The sequence below is a fragment of the Haliotis cracherodii genome, unplaced genomic scaffold (assembly GCF_022045235.1).
Source record: "Haliotis cracherodii isolate W230 unplaced genomic scaffold, xgHalCrac1.p SCAF_1, whole genome shotgun sequence".
NCBI lineage: Eukaryota > Metazoa > Mollusca > Gastropoda > Lepetellida > Haliotidae > Haliotis > Haliotis cracherodii.
Genome location: NW_027266264.1, coordinates 36,809,861 through 36,834,358, shown reverse-complemented (window position 1 = coordinate 36,834,358; position 24,498 = coordinate 36,809,861). Strand labels below are relative to the sequence as shown.

At 37.0% G+C, this 24,498-nt stretch overlaps 1 protein-coding gene across 9 annotated transcripts in view; it reads right to left on the bottom strand.

The window, feature by feature from the left end:
• LOC139477182 (uncharacterized) overlaps positions 1-24,498 on the bottom strand; it is a 164,222-nt gene that overhangs the window by 61,698 nt on the left and 78,026 nt on the right. For all 9 annotated transcript variants that reach the window (XM_071259743.1, XM_071259760.1, XM_071259755.1 and 6 more), the window contains 2 exons: positions 19,320-19,406; positions 17,474-17,638 (listed from right to left, as the gene is read on the bottom strand). In XM_071259743.1, coding sequence (XP_071115844.1) covers positions 17,474-17,638; positions 19,320-19,406 — 252 coding nt within the window. The remainder of the gene's footprint in view (positions 1-17,473; positions 17,639-19,319; positions 19,407-24,498) is intronic.

The following is a 24,498-nucleotide window of genomic DNA, read 5'->3' as shown; positions in this document are numbered from 1 at the left end:
GGGTCAGCAGCAGATTCATTATTCATATAATGTACTTTTTTTAAATTTGGCTGAATACTCAGAAAATGTCTTGATCTCATTCAGGAACACTGGGAGTGAAAAATCCACTATCCCGGCATCTTGGTTTTTGTACTTCATTATCTCAGAATTTGAGTCTCATAACCAGTGTGGCTGATTATTTTGTTTTAAATGATACCCTATAATACTTCAGATTTTCCTGACATTAATATTTTCATAATTAAAATTGTCATTGTTTCAAGTTAGATGTCAAGACTGTTATGATCACCTTGAATACCATGGTAGCATAAGACTACCAGTTCGGAAAAGTTGAGGAACATGAGTGAGTGAGTGAGTGAGTGAGTGAGTGAGTGAGTGAGTGAGTGAGTGAGTGAGTGAGTGAGTGAGCGAGTGAACGAGTGAGCGAGTGAACGAGTGAGTGAGTGAGTGAGTGACTATGAAATTATGCAGGGATGTAGAAAATTAAATTTCCTTTCTGATTATGTAAAATTAACAACAAATATTAAACTGTTTTTCAAACATTTAGCAAATTTTTCCAGTTTCTATCGCATATGGATAAGAGTTCTGTGCTACTAATTTTTCTATTTAACAGCTTTAAGGAAACTGTGAGCGAACAAAATACTTATCATTATGTCTTATGTCTGAACAATATAACGGTATATCAAATGGATGTGTATGCTTATGTATAACAACATACATTCGATACGAAAAATAGCGAAGAATGACGAAAAAACGATTTTCAGCTATGACGTCAAAAGACATGTTGTGCTTAGAACTAGTTCATTATAACCAAGCTCACTTAGTGAGAATTCGCTATATTTTGTTTTGTTTTTTGTTCACTAGGAACCAAACAATACCAACAAAAATATCAATATTGAAACCGTATACGTTTAGGTATTATCACAAATCGTAAGCAATCATAACAGCAAAAAGGAGGGCCCTATCTAATGTGTAAATTAGACCTTAGCTTCCCTCATTCACCTGATTGTGTAATGCCTCATTTCACTACGACCAAGAATATCCCGAATCACCCCGAATAGGAACTTTTTTATGTTCGTAGATAAATCTCAATCATTTCTTGAAGTTCTTAAATGAATCTTATTTGATTCCCAAACATTTGTACAGCCTGCGGGAGTTCGTCGAATCGGCGAGAAAGTTTTTGTTTGTCAAAAACTTTCGTGGAAGGGTCCCCGAATTGCACTTTCGTGGCTGTATCGTAATCCAATCGTAATCCATTCGTAATTAATTCTTATCTTCCATAACAGCTTTGTAATCAATTCTTTTCCATTCTTGGCTATTCTTTGCGATTTGTGGCTCCCAAAATTTCTTGTCCTCAACCTGAAAACATCCCGAAACAGCCACAAATGTCCCGAGTCAACTACGAATCATGTAAGAATTAAGTAAGAACAACATTCGGCATATTCGTAACTTCGTCGTAGGCGATTCTTACAATTTGTGCATGTTCCGTACATGAATCTTGTAACTCGTACATGTTTCTTAACCCATTCCTGGCATTCTTCATATTTTCCACCCCAACTAGCCACGAAAGTTTGCATTATTGGCTGAATCATCACAAATTTTCCGATTTAGGGTGTTTCAGGATATTTGTGGTTGTAGTGAAAGGGGGGTATAAGTTTAATGTGGCTGATGTTGTTGCACCATTATTAATGGAGCAGTAGCCTTATCAAATGTAATGAATTACTGAAAATATACATCTTATTGTTAGATGTCATGTTTTAGGTCTTTGGTGACATTGCGGAAAGACACAGTTCGTATACTGATTAATAGATATCTAGACTAAGTATCTAGACATAGTATGAAAAACAGCTATTTGTAAAACATTATTTGACGCTTTTCGACACAACTTACAATGACTATTTTTATAATGTAAATAATGTCTTGAATAGATAAACAATTAGACAGTTTGACTGTATCTTAATTGGACAAGACGCACATCTAGTAGGCATCAATTTTACATAAAACCAATACTCAGAAGACTATCTAAAAAAATATATATATTTTTTTTAATATTGGACATGTATTTGTTCATTATTCTCTTCATCTTGTCTTAGAATTATACAATTACAGATGTGAAAAAATCTCCTTTTGTACAGAATTATCAGGATCATCCTACAAGGTTTGACCAATGAGGTAAATGGCATGCTTTATAAATATGTTTTACCATTCTTATAGAAATAAAGAAAATAGTTTAATATTCTGAGATCACAATATTTAAAAAAGAGTGAAATAATTGATCATATAATACAGAACTATAGGAGTATTTTGTAAATAGTTTGTGAATCTTTTTTAGACATCAATACTCTGTCCATCAAACAACCTAAAACATTTCCAAAACAATGAAAATTCCTTCTAAAAATGTATATATTTTAACAAGAATTATATTATGAATTTTGTCAAAAATAATACATTAAGTTTCAGTTATGATAACATGAAACCTGTTAACCTCAAATTACAATATTGAATATTACATTCCACAGGAAATACAAACAATTTGCAGTTACACTTACAGATCATCTTCTAGCATGTCTAAAGGTGTAGGACGCATGTGTAGGACACTCAATTTGTTAAATTCTTATGTAAAAAATGTTCAATGAAATAGGAGATTATCAAAGATTCATACGTTTTGTGGCATAGCTCTATAATAAACATAAATAGATATCCATAGTGTAAGTCATTGCGTGCGACAAATATGTAAACAAATATAGAAAATCTACATCATGATTGAAACTACCAACAGCAGGATAGAATGCTTTTGTGAACTTTTATGAAAGTCCTACACAACGTATAGTTTGCTTTGCTTCTAACAGGTACAGTTTTCCGAGCACAGCGTTCATTTTCACACCAAATTTATTTTGCTTGTTTTCAGCTTAACAATATGAACGGGTGATAAAGACCATTTGTCATTGGAGTTTGAAATATATGTGATGTAATAGGTGTCTTATAACCAGCATGTGTGAAACAAGATTTTGTAAACCTTATTCAATATGGCGGAAAGTTAACTTTGGCATTCGTGTTTGCATATTTTCTAAAACATTCTGAACGCTTTAGGGTTATCGGCGATGTTTCAGAATGATCGTTGGTGATTTGATACAATACAGATACTGTGATCACTAATAATCACTTTCATAATTACATTTTTCAAGCAAATATCTGATATTTAGATGTCAAAACAAAAATGAAATGCCATGAATGGTGACTTAGTAATACGTTCAAAATCGCGAGATTCCCATCGGTCATTTTCAGTAATTCTGCTTTTTGTAAAATGACTGCAGACAATATCACAGAACAGAGAATTTGCTGCAGAATTCAAACTGTGAAATGTACTTGTGTTCGTGATGTATTTTGAGTTTTATTCAACTTCAAAGTGAGGGTTGATGATGAGGGGCATATATGTCCCTGTGGCATCCAGGGTGGTTAATGAATCAAGCGTGGGCCGGGCCAGGCCAGGCAAGCCAATGATCTGCAAGGGTTCTAATGTTCCACACTGAGGACACACTCAGACAGGTCACACACAGCAGCCACCCGGTCCTCTGCCTCAGCTCTAATGACAAGCACAGGTCGAATCCTGGCTGCTCTGTTGTTTCCGGCAGATGCTCTGCCCACTTTCTTTCACAGCCTGCACAAAAACTGAAACTTCTCTCCAGACAACTGTACATGAACAAACTTCTGGAAATGTGTAGTTGAGTACATGCTGAAATGTTTGCTAAAATTCAAAACTTCAGTTTATATTCACAAAAATTCTCCTTCTTGTTATATATGTATTAGTTAATGTTAATGTATCAATGTGAAGATGCATGCAGAGCCAGGCTCTCTAAAGAATGCTGATTTTTCCCTGTTTGACAGGAGCTTGTTTTTTTCTGACAGGGAAATTACAGGAATAAGGGCGAGGATAGAGATAAACCATTCAAGACTGACATTGTTTCAGCAATCATCTTTGCCTCAGAAAATTTATGTTTACGTTAGCTATTACCTTGGAGCCAATGTTCCCTGTTGGTGCAATGATGTACCAATCATTGGCAATTTTCCAGTGTTTGTGGGTTCCAAATATGTATTCTTAATGTCAAAATTTACAAACTACTCACAAAGCAATCAAGATCAACTGGTGGTGTTTGTGAGCATAAAAATAACAGTTTAAAAGTGTGCCACCAAATGGTTTTGGTTTGGTTTGTTTGTTGTTTAACGCCGCACTCAGCAATATTCCATCTATATGACGGCGGTTCCTGAAGACCTATTCTATCCGGAATCTTCACGGGTCACCCCCAAATGAATAGGTATTTGCTTCAGTTTTAGAAGTTCAATGTTGTTCAAACTGAATCTAATTTTCAAACTGATATGACCAGCCATGGGATCTGATGACCATGTTACAAGATACAGGTGTATGAGGAGCCCAGGACTGAATCTGTATTCTTAAGGTTTCCCAGTTACACACACTGTCAGAAATCACAGGGCATCTGTGGGAAAAACAGAAACTTCTCTTTCCACTGAATCAATGATATAAAATCAACACAACTGGAATAAATGGATGGAGGGGCCAAACGAGACATGAGAAGACAGGATGCCCTAAAGACATAATGTCTGCATTCCCACTGAAACATCAGGGCACTTCCTTCCGCAGAAAGACATGGTGTTCGCCTTGGGAGAGCATGAGAGAGCCACTTTGTTAAGGAATCAGAGTAAACGCTGCAGGCTTGGCAGTAAAGAGGATATGTTTCAAAAGGGTGTTTCTCTTAATTTGAGGGATACAGTTCTGATTTCTAGGAATCTTGTTTATTCCGAATTGGTAAAATGACACTTTTATCTTGAAGAACTAGCAGGTTTGTTTTTTTTACTTTAATTTTGACCTTTAAGTCACCAACAGCAAACATAATTGTCCTCTCAGATGCTCATGTTTTCTTCTCCTTCCCTCACTCAAGGACATGCTTCTTCCATGGCCATTATTCTGTCAAAACACACCAAGAGATTGCTTTCAAACAAACAAGGGGACCATCGAGGTCACAAGGGCAAGAGGTAAATACACTGCATCAAACGACTGTTGATGAAAGGAAATATATTGTTAAGATTAGCTTACTGTGTCCATACACTTAGCGCAGCTGTAATATTAGCAATCTGAACTCCACAATTACATTCTTTTTCGAGACACAGAAATCAAACATGGTTGTCTGAATGCTTTGCTCACTCAGATGGTGATTGGTTGATCAGGAAGAGATGTGACCTCCTTTGGCAGTGTTCTCGAATCTTCACGCTCAGATCTGATTTGAATTATATTGATAAATATAACTACCCAGATCTTCACACATAAACCATGAAGAGCCGAGTTAGAATTGTTTTTCAGCAACCCATGCTATTCATAAGAGGCAACTAACAGGTCTGTCCCGCTGACTCGATTGATGCATGTCATTATATCCTAACTGCATAGATCAGAGCTCATGATGTCAATCACTGGATTGTCTGGTAGAGACTCAATTATTTACAGATGGCCATCATATAGCTGGAATATTGCTGACAAACAACTTGGAGTACAATCTACTTAAAAGGTTGCAGGTTGGCACCAGTAAACTGAAACGTATGGCATAGTCTGATCTGGTAAACTATATATAAACACAAACATTTTATTACAGCAGTGCCAAAAGACTGTTGCAGAATGACAGCCCATAGCTACATTTGTACCCCAACAAAATGACGTTGAATGAAGAAAGGGTATAATCTTACATGACTAACAGCTAGTCCTAAAGTAAACACCTAATCCTTCAAACATCAAGTATACACATAGCCCCAAATGATAATAACATCAAGAAAATGCCTTGTCCTGAATAAACAAACATAACGTAAAATTCTAGCCCAAAATAAACACTCACTAAACACCAAATCCTCAATTAACATAAAGTAAAAACCTTTCCCTAAAAAAAGACAGTACACCAAGTTCTACTGAAGTTAATACTGATTGAACATCTTGTCCTGAATAAATATTAAGTATATGCCTTGTCTTCCAAAAGACTGATTACACATCTTTACTTAGATAAACACTGATTGTACACTGTGTATCTAACAACACTGAGATTGTAAACCTTGATGGTCCTTGATGAACTACATGCACTAAGTAAGACAAAAACTAGACTGAATATCTTTCTAAAAATGAGTCTCACATTCCACGACAGAAAAAATGAACTCCTACAGTAAATGAAGTGTTACTGTAAGATTGGTGAAGACTGACTGCTACTTGTTTTTTGGACAGGAAAACACAATCCTGTCAATTTTCTTACAAGCTGTCCTTGATCTTCCACAGGCTCAGAGATAGGTTTCACTGATGGACAAGACAATAAAAACAGCCTTAAAACAGATCTTTTCAGCTCCTCCAAATTAAAAAAAAAAGTCAGGACACTTCAGAGAAAACATTTTCTCACAAAAAACAAAAGAATTTAAAAGATGAAGACGAACAAGACAAAAATGGCCTACATCTGGTGGCTGTTCTTACTTGAGTGCAACCTTGCAACAACCAAGGCCAGGCCTAACTCTGGCCACCAGGGCCCACCAACCTCGGTGGGGATTAAGGCAAGAGCTAGGCCAACACTGACAATAGAATGTCAAGAGGGGGAAATTTCTCCAGCACTTCTGTGAGAGCTTCAGGATATTAAATGGTTTATCCCCAGGTTGTATGCTGAATTGACAATCACAAAGGGAAGTCGTAGAAACTAATCTACGGCCTCACCGCTCGATTTGATTATCAGAGTTGGCAGACACTGAATGCTCGTTGTGGCAGTCCAGCATGGCTTTGGTAACAAGGCTGGACATGGGCAATGCAATATCTTCTCAAATGTACAGCTGGAAACGTGTTCATGTGAGAAGCATCTTCAATCTGGGTCCTTTAAGTTGTCTGTGGAAACTAACAAAACTTTGTTCACTTAACAGTATTGTGTTACATGAGAAAACTTGTCTAGACATACTCAAAAAAGTCTGTCCTTCAGGTTGAAAAATGAAATTGGACAGCTATTGTAGGTCTATTGCAGTAAAGATGTTTTTTGAGTAACACAAAAGAATTTGAAAAAAAGTACCTCTTTACATGCAATTGCACTTACACTGTAACAAATTACACGGATAAATATACAAATGTCAAACTCTTCAAAACATTAATTTAAGACCTTGAAGTAATTTACATGCAAGAATCAATTCTATCAAATTAACAGTAAATAGCATGGGTCTTAACATTTTAAAACTGTTTCCTTGAGCCAGAGCAATGGTCAAGAGAACATCAATTGCCCGCAATGAATATTCCCATGTTTCTTATCATTAAATGCATTTGGTCCCTACTCCATCAACGACTTGGTTGTCACTGCAGTCTCAATATCAACAACTCAACTCGGATGATTTAAAGTAGTCTTACTGTTGTGAAATTGTTCACTGAAGCTACACAAACTGTAACCAAAATTATAATGTATTGCATACTGAAATGGCCATTCCTGGATTCATGCAGAATTTCAGTCAAACAAGTCAAGATCTTCTCGAAGCTCCCTCCCCAAACTTCAAGGTTGTGCAATATTCACCTGGCTTGGCACAGCCATTGTCACTGATAAATATTGATCACACTTACAGTAGCTTTGGAGTTGATAACCAAATGCAACAAAATGGTCTCTGTGCTAAATCATTACTGTTTTTCTTTTGATGCATACATTTAGCCAAGAATAACCAATAACCGATTGTTTTATTCATTCCTTCATCCATGGGGCTTTTGTAACAAAACGTGGTGACCACAGATACAGTTACATATCCATATTCAGAGGTTAAGGACAATTTCTCAGAAAAGAATTCAAAAGCCATCTGCAGTTTACAGAGAAAGCAATGCGTGAAATGCTGGACGTCCTCACTGATAACATCTATGTAAAATTTGGGGGGTAAGACATTTTGGCAAAAAGTGGCAATCCCCATGCTCCCATTGATGCATCAATGACAAAAATTATGTCCGATACAATTCCCTATTTTGACTTGTATCATATCATAATTTTTTTTCAGGTGAACAATTGGCTTGCCTTTGCATGTGTTTGTGATGGGTGCCACCAGAGGGGCAAGATATGCCAACCTTTTCGTGAACACCTGGTATTATCACTATTTGACAGTGATTCATAAACACATGCTCATGATACAATTGGAATCATACAATCAAAGCTGCTTTTAACAGACATTTCTATAGAAAATGGAAATGGTCTTGTCGTTCTTATTTATTTATGCTAGAACAGGTTGGGTGCTCAGTGCTCAAGACTCATATATTCCAAAAAACAATAAGAACACAGAGCCATCCATATTTCCCCAACATCTTTGCCAGCTTACAATTGTAAATAAATAATCTTAGATTTAATAATCGGCACCAGTCCTAACTGTCCTTATACATTTGGAAAGTTTCATAGAGAAATAACCTAAGGTTTGACAAACAATGCATACGCAGTTTCATGAAAAACATTAAAGTGTTTACAAGTTGCAATGAACTCTATCCTAGTTTGAGCCAAACGCCAAAAACAAAATACAAGAGCCATTTACAAATTTACAAGTTTTTTTAACCTGATAATATATTCAACTATAGTGGTTCCAGGAAAACTTGTCTTCATTGGTGCCAAATGTGCACCATGTCCAAAACATCAAACAAAAGACATATAACTCTGCAGAATATTATAGTGGTGTTTCAACATATATATCCTGTAATGATTTATGCAAAATAATCATCCTTGTACCCCTAGTGGTTTCCGAGAAAAGTGTCCCCACTGAGGGTCTTGTGCACCTTGTTCAAAAGATCAAACAAGACCCATAACTCTGTCCAAAATATATTTTTGATGCTGGTTTTTTAAATAAACATATCTATCCTTTAATGACGTATGCAAAATATCATTTTATATACACAGCTGTTCCTAAAGAAATTATCCCTGCTGAAATTCGACGGATGGAACCCAAGTCTTTATAAGCCCTGTCATAAAGTGGGAACACGGTACAGTATGGACAGCCAAACACATATTTACATAGCTTCTTGCCTGAAATACAGGAAAATACAGGAGTTGAAAAATGTTCAATGCTAATTAAGTCTGAAAAATACAGAGAGATCCTTTCCCTTTGGAGTTTTAAAGTGTAATGGTAGTTTATTGAGCTGAAGGTAGACAGACACCTTAGGCTTTCTAAAGAAGAGAAAGTTTTGAAATTTAAAATTCAAATTCTGCCTTACAATATTTGTGTTCACTACACAGGTTATATGAAATGTCTGGTTTGTTTAATTCCAGAATAGATATAGATAGAGAAATCAAAGTCGTTGTGCAAGGTTCCTTTTGACCAAGCACTGGTCTGTTTTGACAGTGGTGTGTTGTGCACACAGTTCGAAGATTTGTTCAGCCGTACAGTCCATCATCATAATTATTATTTATTTTCCGTAATCAATCAAATTCTATGATGACAGTTACTGTGATAAAATACTGAACAACACCAGATGGATTTGGTGCCATGGATGGCTTCAGCTGTACATCAAGATTACAAACCAGGAAACGTAGGTGCACAATCCAATTACCACAATCTGATTTTAGACCTCAATGACTCTGACAAGATCAAGAAAATTTCCCAAAGCTTCATTTCTAATCAACTGTATCTACGAAAGAAATCAGTCCTATTGCTATTTGGGTCATGCTGACACTGACAAACTAGCCTCACTTCTTCCCACAGCAGTTGTCATGTGATTAGAGAAACTTCACTCCTTGTTGTCAAAAGCATTAAGTCACATCACGCAGATCAACAAATATTCATAATCTAACCCAAATCAAAACTATTCGAAAGATCTCAGCAGAAAAACATGAAGATCTCTTCAATATAATTTTCGAGTAAATTAAACAGAAATAAAGTGAGTCAACGCTTCATGATTAACTCACACTGATGGCCTTTCAGGGAGTGAAATATTTCTGCGTCAACACCGACACGAAGGAAGGTCCAGTTTAACACTAATTGGCTTCAATAATATCCCTAACAATATAAAAGTCAACTAAAAGAAACTAATTTCTGCACCCAACATCCCTTATCTCCCTGAACACTTATTCTTTTCAAGAAGTTCATTTTCGTAACACAAACATATCACATTACCCCATTTCTGGTTCAATTTCTCAAGTACAAAAATGATCTCCCATTCAGGAGATTTCTAACTGGGCCAACAAAGTGCTGAGATGCAATTTCCTTAATCGATATCCACTGAAATCTGTGTTTTTGCACTATGAACCCAACAATTATGAAAGCAAGCACAAAGAATTTTTGCCTTCCTTAAAGTGTCTTCGCTGGCAATATATTGAACATTTTGCAATAAAGTGTTAACATAAACGCAGATATTCTATTACTGGAACTGTTTCAGTTCACTGTCTTTCTCCTGACTGTTCATCGGAAAATGATTCTTGGAAGCACAGCAAAACGGTTTCTTTTGAAGAAAGGAGTAATTCATTGAGAGTTATGGCCGATAGTACACGCTTGTGGATTTACTTCAAGAAACAAATGAAAATCAAATTATTTTATTTACATTTCAAAGGGGAGATGCGAAAGTTATTGAAAACTTCAATACCTGATTGGGAACTTCTGAAGCACTCAAGTCATCCTCAAAGCGCATGGATTACCATTTACAAATAAATAGTTCTAAAACTGACAATATTGCTGATTGTGACTGTCTTCAAAATTTGGGATGAAAGTCAAGTGGTACTTGTCATAATCGACCCGTGAAGATACGGGTTAGAATAGGTCTTCAGCAACCCATGCTTGCCGTAAAAGGCGACTATGCTTGTCGTGAAAAGGTGACTAACGGGGTCAGGTGGTCAGACTCACTGACTTGGTTGATGCATGACATCGATCCCAATTGCGTGGATTGATGCTCATGATGTCAGTCGTTGGATTGTCTGGTCCAGACCCGATTATTTACAGACTGCCGTCATATAGCTGGAATATTGCTGACTGCTGTGTTAAACAACAAACCAACCATAATCCCAATGTTATAACTTCATGGTTTTAAGTTGACATACACTGCCAAAAATTTCAAGATCACTTTACTGACACTTGTACCCCATTTCATATTGCCTTCAGAAAATATGAATGTGATATGTTTGGAACAAATGTACACAAAAATATATTGAATCAAATTCAGTATCTTCTCAATGACAAACTGTCATTTCTGACAACCGTCTCATTAAATATTATAAAATTATTGCCATCACCACAAACATAATAAGACAGATATTTTTCAATTCTCATGATGGACTAGTGAATATCTTATCAGATTGTGAAAACTCATACAAGAGTAGCCTTCAAACCTCCTGCGCATCAAACCAAGAATTGTGATATATTTGTCCAGGTGAGCCACAGCAACATTGTGGCTAACATATCTGGACAGGCACAGGGCAGGATAAAGGAACAAGAGAAACTGACAGCACCACATCTTCTCAACAAATAAGTACCAAAGACTTGATGAGGCATGAAGTTAAGTCTACTCACTCGTGAAATGCAGGTTAAGACATCTGGAAATCTAATCATTTTCAGATACATAAAAGAAGGATATGGTATTATTCATAAGTAATAATACATCTGTTTGAATCAAAAGCGATGGGTGAGATACTTCAAACAAAGACGTTCTTTCTTATCTTGCACAGCAGTGGTTTCATTTGTCAAAACTAGTCACATGTGCTTGAACTATGTTTGTGTCATGGGCACATGCTTAGTGATTGATAAAATATAGAGGAGGTCTTGGGAAGAGTAGGGTTCACAACACGGATACATCTTGCAAGATGGCTTCCTTGAAAGATAACAAGAACTAAGAAGTTATACTTTATACAGAGAATAAAAAAGGATGTCAAACTCTTCATTTGTGCTTAATATGACATATTTTCTGAATAACATATTCTAATTAGTGTGTGTGTGAGAGTGAGTTAGGTAGGGGTGACACTGTAACAGTATTTCAGTTGCACCACGGCATGTCAACTTGATGAGGGGACAAAGGCCGAAACACAGGTCTCAGGTTGTTCTCTCTCTCTATTTACCCACTTGGAAGTTTCATCATCATCCCAGCAATCTTGTTTCAAATTTTGAAGTAGTTTACTGTTACTTTCCCTGTATGACGAATTCATCCACTACATAGCCTGGTCAATCTAACAGACCCATCTGTGAACACACCGCACATCCAGTCTTGATAAGCAAGAACAGTTTCCATGGCTGGTGTGCATTTAAAGCCCCATCTGCGATAGGAACTACCGCACTCTAGTGGGCGTAGCTTATACGAGTGATATGACGTCATGATAACACACACATTTCATTGGTTATTGCATAAACGGGTGACGTCATGTAAACACCCACCCACGTGGACCGTTTGACAACAAGGACGTAAGTTTTAATGGTAATAAATATCTATCAAACGACAAAAAAAACAATATGTGTCACGGCACCAATGGTTATCCTGTGGTGTACGGTATATCTGCAGTTTATAAATAGCATTTCTCACATATACACGGTAATCGGTGATTTCAACAGTGTTTTTCTTCGTTGTGTTCGTCTTGCCTTCATCTGGAATCTGGATGACAAAGATCGTGTAAAAAAAACTGGTAATGGTCAAAACTATTTTCACGAGATCAAAGTAGTTTTTTGTCGTTTCCGTGACATTCTTTCATTGCCCAATAGCAATGTATTTTGGCAAAGTCACACTTGTCCGATGAAGCTCTTCGTGCCGAAGTAACTCGATCCGTGAAACTTGGCGGGTCCCAGTGATCCAGATTCCTCTTGATTGGCATGCCAAGTGTCATTTGCATAAGGCCATCCATATTTTTTGTATGTGTTTCTCCCCTCAAGCCTAAACTAACCAGAGGGTGGGCGGACTAATAAAATATATATTACTTGTCAAAAAATGTCTTTCAATAATTGTGTAAGTTATTTTATGACATTTAAAAAAAAAGTTTAAACACTTGGTACTAGAATCTAGTCTATGAATTTGTTTATTATGTAGATCGATTCGCTTTGCTTCGGAAGCGAATTTTTAATAAACAACGGAACAAAGATAATGTTGAACTGGTTCTTTCATAAAGTTGAGCTAGTAGTATTTCTTTTAATAGATCGGTGCACAATTTTCCACAGCGGCAGCAAAATTAAGACACGAAAACATTATATTATTTCACGTCCGATGGAAATAATAATATTAAAATACGGACAGCCTCACAGACTTCGAAACGATGTTCAAATAAATAATTCTGTCATGTGCGAGAAAATGGATTTCAACATTATTTTCATCAAGCTTATTCAGTTCGCTGGCTGCACAGATCACCCTCTCTTGTAAACTACTTCGGCATGAACACATGTTTTGACGCGAAGCTCAAAGCAACAATGTTTCTCTCAGATACATTTTTTTCTCCATCCATGAGGAGCATCTGTCATAATGTGCCTCAACAACCTTCCTGGTCAGTTGAATTCCATAATGTTATACACACGGCCTCATTCACGGCTTCATCACAAGATTCCTTCCAAATACCCACCACGTGATCAGGGTTACAACCTTGGGATGAATTAATAAATTAATTTGCACTTTTAGAAAAGACTTTTTTTCGTGAATATTATTATTCAAAAATATCCTGTACGTGGTACTTTGGGATTGCACTGCGGATTTCTTTTATTACTTTCTAAACCTTTTGTTTTCCCCTTTCTGACCTCGCGATCTCCTAGCAACCACGCCCCATGAGTGCATCGAGTTGCTGCTTCCAACTGACAAGAACATTGCAATTTCGCTTGTCTTCAATATGAGCAACAAAACATTTTCATGTAAATCCTAATATGACGTAGAGTTGTTCGAGATAATCAGGGAGACTTTGGTCATTTCAATTATGACATTGGTGACTTTATCGTGGAGAAAGTTCCAATTCAAGATGACATCATTCCGATTCACAACTCGAATCGACAAGATGACACCTCTCTTCCCGCCCTTGCAAGTGCAACAAAAACTTTGACAAATTCAGTGCCGATTCTTGGGAGTAGTGAATCAGTGTCACAGCGAGATTTCATTGTGGAACCAGATGAAGCCAAATATGTATGTTCACACTTCTTTTGTCAACCATGCGAGACATGGCACAGGCAATCGTAGATAGGAAATGGTGCGACCAGCATGTTGCAGAAATTCGTCGATTCGAACACATTGCTTCTGGAGTGAGCTAAATAAACGAAGTGTTTGATATCGCAGATACTTGGACTTGAAGAAACGGATATTATACGTTGCAGCAGATGAAGGATTGGTGTGGACAAAATGGGAAATGGATCCCAGATTGTATTTTAAAACTTGTGCACGAAGTGTATCCAAATACCCCGAACAAAAAATACATGGGACAAGTGTGGATCTAATGATCAAATTCAATTTTGTGTGCGAAAATTCCGTGAAGGAAAAGGTATTTCATAATTAAAGTTGTCTTGGAATATGTGTATTGGAGTTTTCGTTTATCGTAAGTAGATCTACAATATTATCTGGATACGCCTTATGTAGGTCAAAACATCAAGCATATTTCCTTACTTATTTAACAGTTGCTTATGTGCATTGTTCTGTTGATACACGTAACATATTCATCTATTGTAGTCAAATAAGGCCCCTTCCTAAACACTAGTTGAAAAATATGTGTAATAATTTAAGTTTGGTGTCTGTATACACACCATAGTTCCAAATATGAAGACAATCCAGTGTTTAGTTCTTGAGATATCGCGGCAACAAACAGGTGGGACGTACGGACATACGGACATACAGACGTACGTACGGACGGTCGTGAATACTATATCCCCCGCTTCGCGCTTTCGCGCGGCGGGGGACAAAAAGCTTCTCCCAACACTTGGTTGTGTTTACATTGTCAGTCATTGTCCGAAACTGAAACACCGCCACCTTGTGGGCTATTTATACTCAGGGTGGGGCTTTAAATGCATGAAAAAAGAAATTTTACGGCCATCAGCAATAGTCCAATTATAAAACCACAGCCTGCGGAACATCCATCTTAGAGCATGTGATGGATGATGGTATGAGCACCTATAGCTGTCATCAGGGTATGAGCACACCTCAGCTAAACCAAACATTGTTACAACAATCATAACTAGAAAGTGTTTTTACTCGTAAAAACATATGTCTCCCCCCACTCCCCTAACCCCCATTCATTCGTTTACTTCACGTTAAACCCCATCTCTTCATTCCCACCCTCCATTACTAAATAACAGAGACAAAAACAGAACTCCTCGAAATTTCAAACAACTAATGGGCACCACTTCAGTGCTGGGTTAATGTGTATACAAAGTTTCGCGAAAAAATATTAAACGGTTTCTGAGTTATGGTCAGGAAACAAAGCTTACCCCCATTCAGAGTCTATGTTCAACTTATCTCCATGGAAACGAGAACAAATAAAAATGTCAAAAATCTCTAAATAACAAAAGGCACCACTTCAGTGCTGGATTAACGTGTATACAAAGTTTCGCGAAAAAATATTAAACGGTTTCTGAGTTATGGTCCAGAAACCAAGCTTACCCCCATTCAGAGTCTATGTTCAACTTATCTCCATGGAAACGAGAACAAATAAACATGTCAAAAATCTCTAAATAGCAAAAGGCACCACTTCAGTGCTGGGTTAATGTGTATACAAAGTTTCACGAAAAAATATTAAACGGTTTCTGAGTTATGGTCAGGAAACAAAGCTTACCCCCATTCAGAGTCTATGTTCAACTTATCTCCATGGAAACGAGAAAAAATAAAAATGTAAAAAATCTCTAAATAGCAAAAGGCACCACTTCAGTGCTGGGTTAATGTGTATACAAAGTTTCGCGAAAAAATATTAAACGGTTTCCAAGTTATGGTCCGGAAACCAAGCTTACCCCCATTCAGAGTCTATGTTCAACTTATCTCCATGGAAACCAGAAAAAATAAAAATGTCAAAAATCTCTAAATAGCAAAAGGCACCACTTCAGTGCTGGGTTAATGTGTATACAAAGTTTCGCGAAAAAATATTAAACGGTTTCTGAGTTATGGTCCGGAAACGGTGGGAACGCCGACTCCGACGCCGACGCCGACGGGAACCGTGCCAAAAACAATATGTCTCCCTCCATTCTGGGGGAGACATAATGATGACCCAGAATCCCTCCACAGGGTTGTATGTTTGTTTGTTTGTTTGTTTGTTTAACACATCAACCAAGTCAGCAAGCCCGACCAACCATTCCCCTTAGTCACTTCTTACAACCGGCATAGTCACCTTTTATGGCAAGCAAGGGTTGCTAATGAACTTTCACAGTTGCACAGGGGCTGTGACTGGACACAACCTGTAAATGGTGACACAGCCCAGAATTGTGATACCTATTTGCCCTCAGGCGTTCTTTAATTCTCTCTGACCACATTCAGTTCACCATTTTCTTGGTTCATCACCAAGTTACCACTCATAGATCAGTGTGAAGCTGTTTCCAGGTCAACCTCATCTGAAGAAGCATATGCCACAAGTCTGCTGATCCTAATCAGAATACTTGGCAAAACATATCACACATTGTGTATGACAAAACAGAGCAGCATTTGATGTAATCTGCTTATAACTTCCAATGAATGCTGCACAAGCAAAATGTCAGAGAGAGACACTTTGGTCATGGGCAATAATCATTCAAGTATGGTTTATGCAGCACATGGCCTTTCACAGCATTATTATCAAATAATTAAATATAATTGTCAGCGATGTGTTTGAAAATTCTTGTACAGGCAATATTTCTTACAAATGTTACGATGTTATATTTTCATGGTCATCTGTGTTCATAATTCTGTTATGACCATAAAATGCAAATATTAAAACTAGGGCAAGTCTTTATTTAACATGGAGCCAAAGTGATATCAAATAGAATAAAAAATGTATTCAGTGGAAATAATCCCAATTGGTTCCATGCTAAATGAAGACATTGGACAGGTAACGTTATGACCGTGCTGGCAAGATTTTGGAGTTGCCTGCCCTGTCATCTGGTTGAAGAATAATAGTCTCTAAATATTCAAGACTTTTGCTAAAATAGAAGATGTCAGCAGAAGCAGCTGATGAAAAGCTCATGAAGAAGTTCTAAACATTTACAGACAGTACAGGCATATTAAGGAGATTGTCAGTAACAAAGAACAGGACATGTCCTGGACTGGTGACTGAGGCTCATCTATTTATGAATGGCCATCATTGGCTTGTAAAATCAAATGAGACAGGTAGTTTGGCTATGGGGCAGATGGAGAGGACAATCTCATAAGTTTATCATGGCCTTCAGTAATGAAGATAAGACCATAAACTGGAATGTATTCCAGATTATGTGCTGCTGAACAAGTAAGCATCTCCTCTGCACTAGTCCAGGTCCATCAATGAGGACCTGATATTGGCATGCACTCTTCCAGGGTGTCGCTTCTACAGCAAATGGGACTAATTTGATGATCACTTACCTCGTCCGACTCGAAGACATGACACAGAATCTTTGCCTGTCGTCTTCTACGCAGAGACTCTGAATCTGGGCTTGTGATGAGGCGACGTCGTGCCATTATCACCAAAATATCACCGATATCCGCAATATAGGATATCGTTCGTAATGAGTGGTCCATCATTATTTCCTGAAGAACATAAAAAGATCTTAAGACTAATCATAATCAATATTTGGATGTCATAAAGTTTTTCATCATCACCTGTACTGTACACAATATGACCACAATAATAATCATCACAACTTTCATCATAACCTTCATGTTTGTTTGTTTAGTTTTTTAGTTAAATGCCGCAATCAGCAATATTCTAGCTGTATGTTGGTGGTCTGTAAATAATCAAGTCTGGACCAGACAATCCAGTGATTGATGTCATGAGCATCAATCTGCGCAATTGGGGACATGAATCAATCAAGTCAGTAAGTCTGACCACCCGATCCTCCTACGACAAGCATAGTCGCCTCTAACGGCAAGCATGGGTTCTAACAGGATCTTCTGGGGTCATATCTTTTATGATTATTATTATCATAATAGTTTTAAATGTGATAATCTTTGTCCTAATGATCTCATCATCATACAATCTACTTTTCTTTTTACTATTTCAATCCACTTTTTGAAAAATCAGGCTGTAACTTAATGCTCACCATGGTTGGCGCTAACCTCATTTCATTTTCTCATTTAAGAAGATAACAAGACATTCACATCTACTAATCAACCATCCACGTCAAGTTAAGGGCAATATATTACACAACATGTTACTTTGGAACTAATCACTGACAGTAATGTAGAAATGTCAGACTAGGCGTGTGAAAACTGTCAGGACAGTACACAGGTCCCCTGATTGAAGAATAGGGTTTCAGGACGATAATAGACCACAGAGCACAATCCCAACTATTGTGTCCAGCTCAATACCTAGATGGACACTTCTTCAGCCTGCAGTAAACAAGGGTGTTGGCTTACATGGCTTCAGGGCTTCTGTTTCATGGACAAAATGACCTGACTTGGTGACAATTACAACTATTCTTTGGGAAACCTTGCAGCGTGCAAGAAGAGAGAGCAAATTACATGAGTGTCAGTGATATGTTTTATCGGAAATTGCTGCAGAAGGCTGACCTGTGACTGAATGGCTTGAGTAAGGCAAAGGCTATTTGAAGCCATTATAAAGAAGAACAATAATTGCTTGGCAGAAAATAAGCCAAAAGTTGTTTTCAAGAAGTAAAACTTAGTTTACAAATTTCAGGTAATGGCTTATCCTTCCTCTTTCAGTAAGATTTGTTTTGTTCATAGTTACAAAATTACATGGCAGTGCAGTTTTATTTAGGGGAGTCTCTTTGTAAGATACATATAACCCATGGAAATATATCTTCATCACAATATGTACTTTGGAAAGTTATGCCTAAATTGTCCTCAAGGAAGGAGATGATAGATACTGTCATTAGTTCTGCAAGATACGTTCTTTGACTGTTTTCAAATACACTGATAACAGAAGGTTCTGTCAGTCAGTCAGTCATCACTTTCATACATGGAAAATTGATGTTCAAATTTCCTAGTATACTCATAATATACATTGAATCTTAAAATAGGAGGGACTGAGTATGTGTGAGACCATTTTGGTCAACAAAGTTAGATATACAGTCAGACCTTTATGTGCGATTAATATTGTGAGTAACGATCCACATTAGAGTATAATGACACACATTCAACCAAGTCACCTAGCCTGATCACCCAGTCTATTGAGCCTCTTATGACAAGTATAGGTTTCTGGGGACCGATTCTAACCCCAAATCCCCATGTGTTAGTGGAATGAACTGACCTGCAGATCGGTGTTGAGGACCATGATCTTCTCAGTGGACACAAACAGATCCACATCAGTGCTGGGCTGGTTCTCCCCTTCAGGGGCCTGGAATAGGGATCAAAGTCAGTCACATACAGGAGAAGTCAAACAGACACAGTTGGGTACGAAGTCAAGGTGGGTTCAGTGGCCTCTAGTCCCAGCTACTGGAAAGAAGCAATCAAATGTCAGAAAATGCAGGTCTTTGCTGCTGTATCCTGTCACTGAAAGGAAATAAGATTCATCACAATGCAGGTTAGGAAATGGCCTTTATGGACAGAGTTGTGGCTTGTTAAAATCATTATCACATGCAATCTCATTAAATTTACATCTGATTGTATACATCTCCTCATCCAGACCTGACAAATCCTTAACTGAAGGTCTGTCAGGGGAAACCCTGAGTGAACTGTAACCACCCAATCAAAACGAAGGATGTCAGTTCTTGAGTCAATCTGATGTCAGCTTTTTAAAAATTTTAAGCTTTATTTCTTCACTATTTCAATTAAGAAATCTTGATCAAAAGAAAAAGCCACACAGAACACAAATGTGTAGTGAACCCTTTTGCATGAATATGACATGGCACTGAGAAATGATAAGGTGTACATAGTATCCACAATAATATATACAGCACAGCCCTTATTTTTTTCCATTAAGAACTGCCTGTATAATTCTGGTTTGAGACAAAGTAATATGCTATGACAAATGCTTTGCCTTCTTGTTCTGAGAATTTTGTAGTTTTCAATGCTGAATGACTGTTAAAAAGTTCATGCAATGCATCCTCCAATGCATCTCCTTTTCATGGAGAGTGTATCAAATCATTGCATCAAATTTAAATGAGACGGTATGTGAAAAGGTGAAAAGAAAACAATAATCAAAACTTTATGTCAAATTCATAATGCCCTGTTATACAAGAGCCTAATCTCCATAATGTGATACAAATTCCCCAAAGATGGCGGTCTTAATTTAACATGAAGGTTGATAATGAACATGCTCCAGTTGCAATTACACTGCTCGTCAAACAATAACTCCAAAATGAAAGAAAGAGCCAGCAAAGATTAACTGTGTGTAAATCATTCACTAAAAAAGTCATCAAAATTTATCACACATCATTAACTTTTTCAGGCATAATCATCAAGAAAATCTCAAACTGTTTTTTCATGATATCTTACATTTCTCAATTAAACAAGCCATTTCTTTGCATGGCAAATTGTCTAGATTCAATATAAATCACAAAGTTATCAATGTTGTTGATATTATGTTTTTGTTCTTTTCATATAAATATGCTTTCAAAATACAAATCTGGTATTAAATTTGGAAGCAATATGATAGGAATCTGCCCAAAAGTTCAGGATTCATATAAAAATATGCCAACTCAGTCAGTTCTTCATCATGAGAGATGCACACACGTTCATTCAAACAAAGTTATTGATTCAAATTTTCTTTTTTACATCTCAAACTCAATAATTGCTTAATGAATAATTTAAGAGCTGTAAACACAAAATATCAAGGTTTTGCAAAATGTTATCAAAATTAAAGCATTAAATTCCTTTGTAAAAAATGTGATGTCAGTTGTACATTACGCCCTGATGATTGACATGCAAGTGATAGGCAACTGCACACAGGATGTCAATTACACTGTTGGGGGGGGACAGGCTAAGGGAATAATCAATCATGCTGCTTTCTACCATGCCAACTGCACATCACAACCATATATTTCTAACCCAGCAGAGCAACAATGTTGATTACTGTATTTCTGTAAAGCCTTAAATTATTCCAAGTAATTGCAGGTGCTTTTGTGTTTTTACTGAGAAACTCTGAAATGTACATGGTAAATTGGCTAAGAGTCAAACTCTAATAGGATAATTACACATTTGTCAATTTCATTGTCCACAACAAAACTGGTCAAGCAGGTGCTATATTTTCTGCAGAATGTTGTTTTCACATATAAATCTTTGTTTTTCAAGTAACTAGTTGATCAATTTTGATATTTGCTTTCGGGTTGGAAATGTTACAGGAAGTGTGCAAATGAGGTCCATATTTTCTTCATTCATCTTGGGAAAAGTGCCCTTAGTCGGTAATAACTGTTTATGGTGGAGTTAACAAATATTCTTTACAATTACGGCAGTCATGTGATTCTTTGATGAATTATTTCGATTACAAAAACACTGTTGAAGGAAAGGGTAAATGCTGGTTTACTAATAAACTTGGGAACTTTCAAAGTGCAATATGTTTCTTTTCTGGAGCTATGTGATATCTGCCACCATCTCCACAACCACCTTGCAACAGCAGCATTACACTTAGCTTGCTTCAAAGTTAGTTTATTCTGTCCAAACAACATGGCAATTCTAGGTTCAAGATCTTATTCCAGTGGTAATCAAATATCACTTGACTTAATACCACCTGTAGCTGTTTCCATAATGGACTAATCATTGATCAATTTACACTAATGGTTTGTGGTGGCTTCTCTCTGCCTTCTGTGACATTACCCTGCCTGTACGTCACCGAACATCCTGCTGCTGAGAATGTTTTGTGTGGAAGTGTGCAGGCAGCACTGAATTTTATTTCAGTTTTACATACACTGCAATATCTTCAATCCCAGGTATTGGTCTGTGTGGTATTAAGTGCTAGTCTGGACTAGTGCAAGCCCACTGAGATACCATGCCACAGTGTGACATGACTACCCCACTCAGACACAGTATACTGACTCCTAGCCGACCAGTCCTTGTTTTAGCTTCTTAATGCTGAGCGCCAGGCAGGATAATAACAAGTACCATTTTTTAACGTTTTTTTGTATTGAACCCCCGACCTTCCACTCTCCGGACGGAGGCTCTACCACTGGGCCATGGAGGCGGTTATTGTTTCAAGAAGGCTAGGGTATATAGTCAACAGTGATACAAACTGACAAGGAATCAAGATGACACATATCAAACTTAAAAGTACCAATGCAGTAAAATTCACTTCATAATGGATGCATGAGATTACATTTTATGATGAAATTGTCTTCAGCATCATAATCCTTTCGTGAAAAACAACAAGCAAAACAAGCGTAACTGTAGCTAAGACAGTTTGTGGATTGCAAATATTATTGAGTGACACATTAAGTGAACATTGTTATTATTACTATATAGCTTCACAATGTGGCCTGCAGCTTGAGCAAGAAAAAGCAATGGTCATTAGTTAAGCATCACAGAGTAGCATGTCGGACATAATCAGCCATGACTCAGCTGAGAGTTTTCCTGGGACCAAAGTGGCAAAGTGAGTTCCAGGGATCACACAAACAAATCCATATGTAGCAGCCATTGTGGCCACACTATTGGTCAGATTGACATCACTTTCATGCCAGGAGGTTTAAGTTCTTCAGTGTCCAACTGTGTTTGTGTGCGCAACCATCCTCAACAACATGTGTCACATCCTTGCAACATCAGCAACACCACACACATGTGATGCATTCAATCATATGAACCACGCTGCAGCACACTGACTTTGACTAAACCACTTAATAACGAAATGGAAAGAAAAATCAACTCGGTAATAAGAGCTTGCAAATGGTTTCATTTAAGATGAATGTAATTGAAGCAAAGAAGGAAAGTGTGTTTCAAAACAAATTATCCATTGAACTGTTCGTTGCTTTGAAAGAATTTCCAGGTTGATCACTTTCAAAATAGGTTGATATGCATCTGAAGAATTTTCAAGAATGTTCCATGCCTTTTCATGAAGAAATTAACAAGGATGATCATGACATATTTACTTCCTGAGTTTCTGTGATATCTTATAAAAATGTAAGAAGAATGACTTCACATGACGATACCAGATGGACACATGCTAATGCACCTGATTCCCCACACTCTTACAGTTCAGTGGATATTTGGTGTCGTAATAGTTTCATATTTTACCTTAACTTCATTTAGTTCATCTACAGTGTTAAGCTATTTATGAGGAAACAAAGAAAGAGATTATGTATATTCATAGAGCATTGAATAATCATGAGAATGTGTTTTACTGAGGTCCAGAGACAGAATCAAAAGTCACCGAAACATTTAAAATTGAATATGAAAATGACAGTTCATACATTTTTTCATAAACATGTAACAGGTGGTATTATGTACATCCAAATATATTCGAAAGTGTCTAAAAATTAAACATGAGATTTTGAATAATATATTATGAAAACTTACATTTTTTCGTGAAGGAAGAAAAGTGACATTGAATGTCATACATTGGAATTGCATGTTATAAAATACATTTTGCAGGATGTGATAACAAACACACAGGCACATGACATGAATAGCAAACTGTAGATCTGGCAAAATGTAGCAAGACGTACAGAAAACATAGACAAAGGGAAATGGGAGAATACAAAACAATGGTGGGTTTTTCAAACTACCTGATATTTTTCACCAAAATGCAAACTGCCCAAGGTCTGAAGATGAAGTTGACACCATTAATCAAACAATAAGCTACAAAACCACTACAATCAATGGACATGACAAACATGTGCTGCACACGCCACAGACAGGAAATGGATAATACACTGTTCTCCAATTTTAACAGCAAGTTGATTATAAGGGATGGAGCGAACAAAGTCTATACATCAAAATAAACTCCACACATCTGCTTCACAAAAAATACATCGGCATGACAGTGACAAATAATGCAAGGTTAACTAATGAAAAAAGCTGTTTTCAAAAATGTATTTTGGATATTCTTTGCAAAAGCCTTTATGGTGAAGTGTGACATGGAATGATATTTTGGTGAATGTTTCATGAACAGGTAAATTAATCATTATTGGAAGATTAAAATGTACGTTTTATTCATATGAATAGATTAATAGATTCTATAATATGACAATATAGACAAAAGGCAAAACAACTTAGAAGCTGTCCCTTATTTACCAACAGAACTAAGACAATTTAAAAATTACATATAACATGCTATATGACATGTATTTGTGCACATGTGTCAACTAACACTGCTCCTAATCAATACTTCTGGTCTGATTAAGATGATCAGATTGCTTCTTGTCTGCGTGTTTGTCTATTACATCTGTACCAACAGAGGAGGTAAGGAACAACATCCAACAACCCCCCTTCTTTGACTTCCCCACCGGAATAATCTCTTATTCAGCAGATGTAGAGAGAAAGTCAAATCCTGAACTTTATTT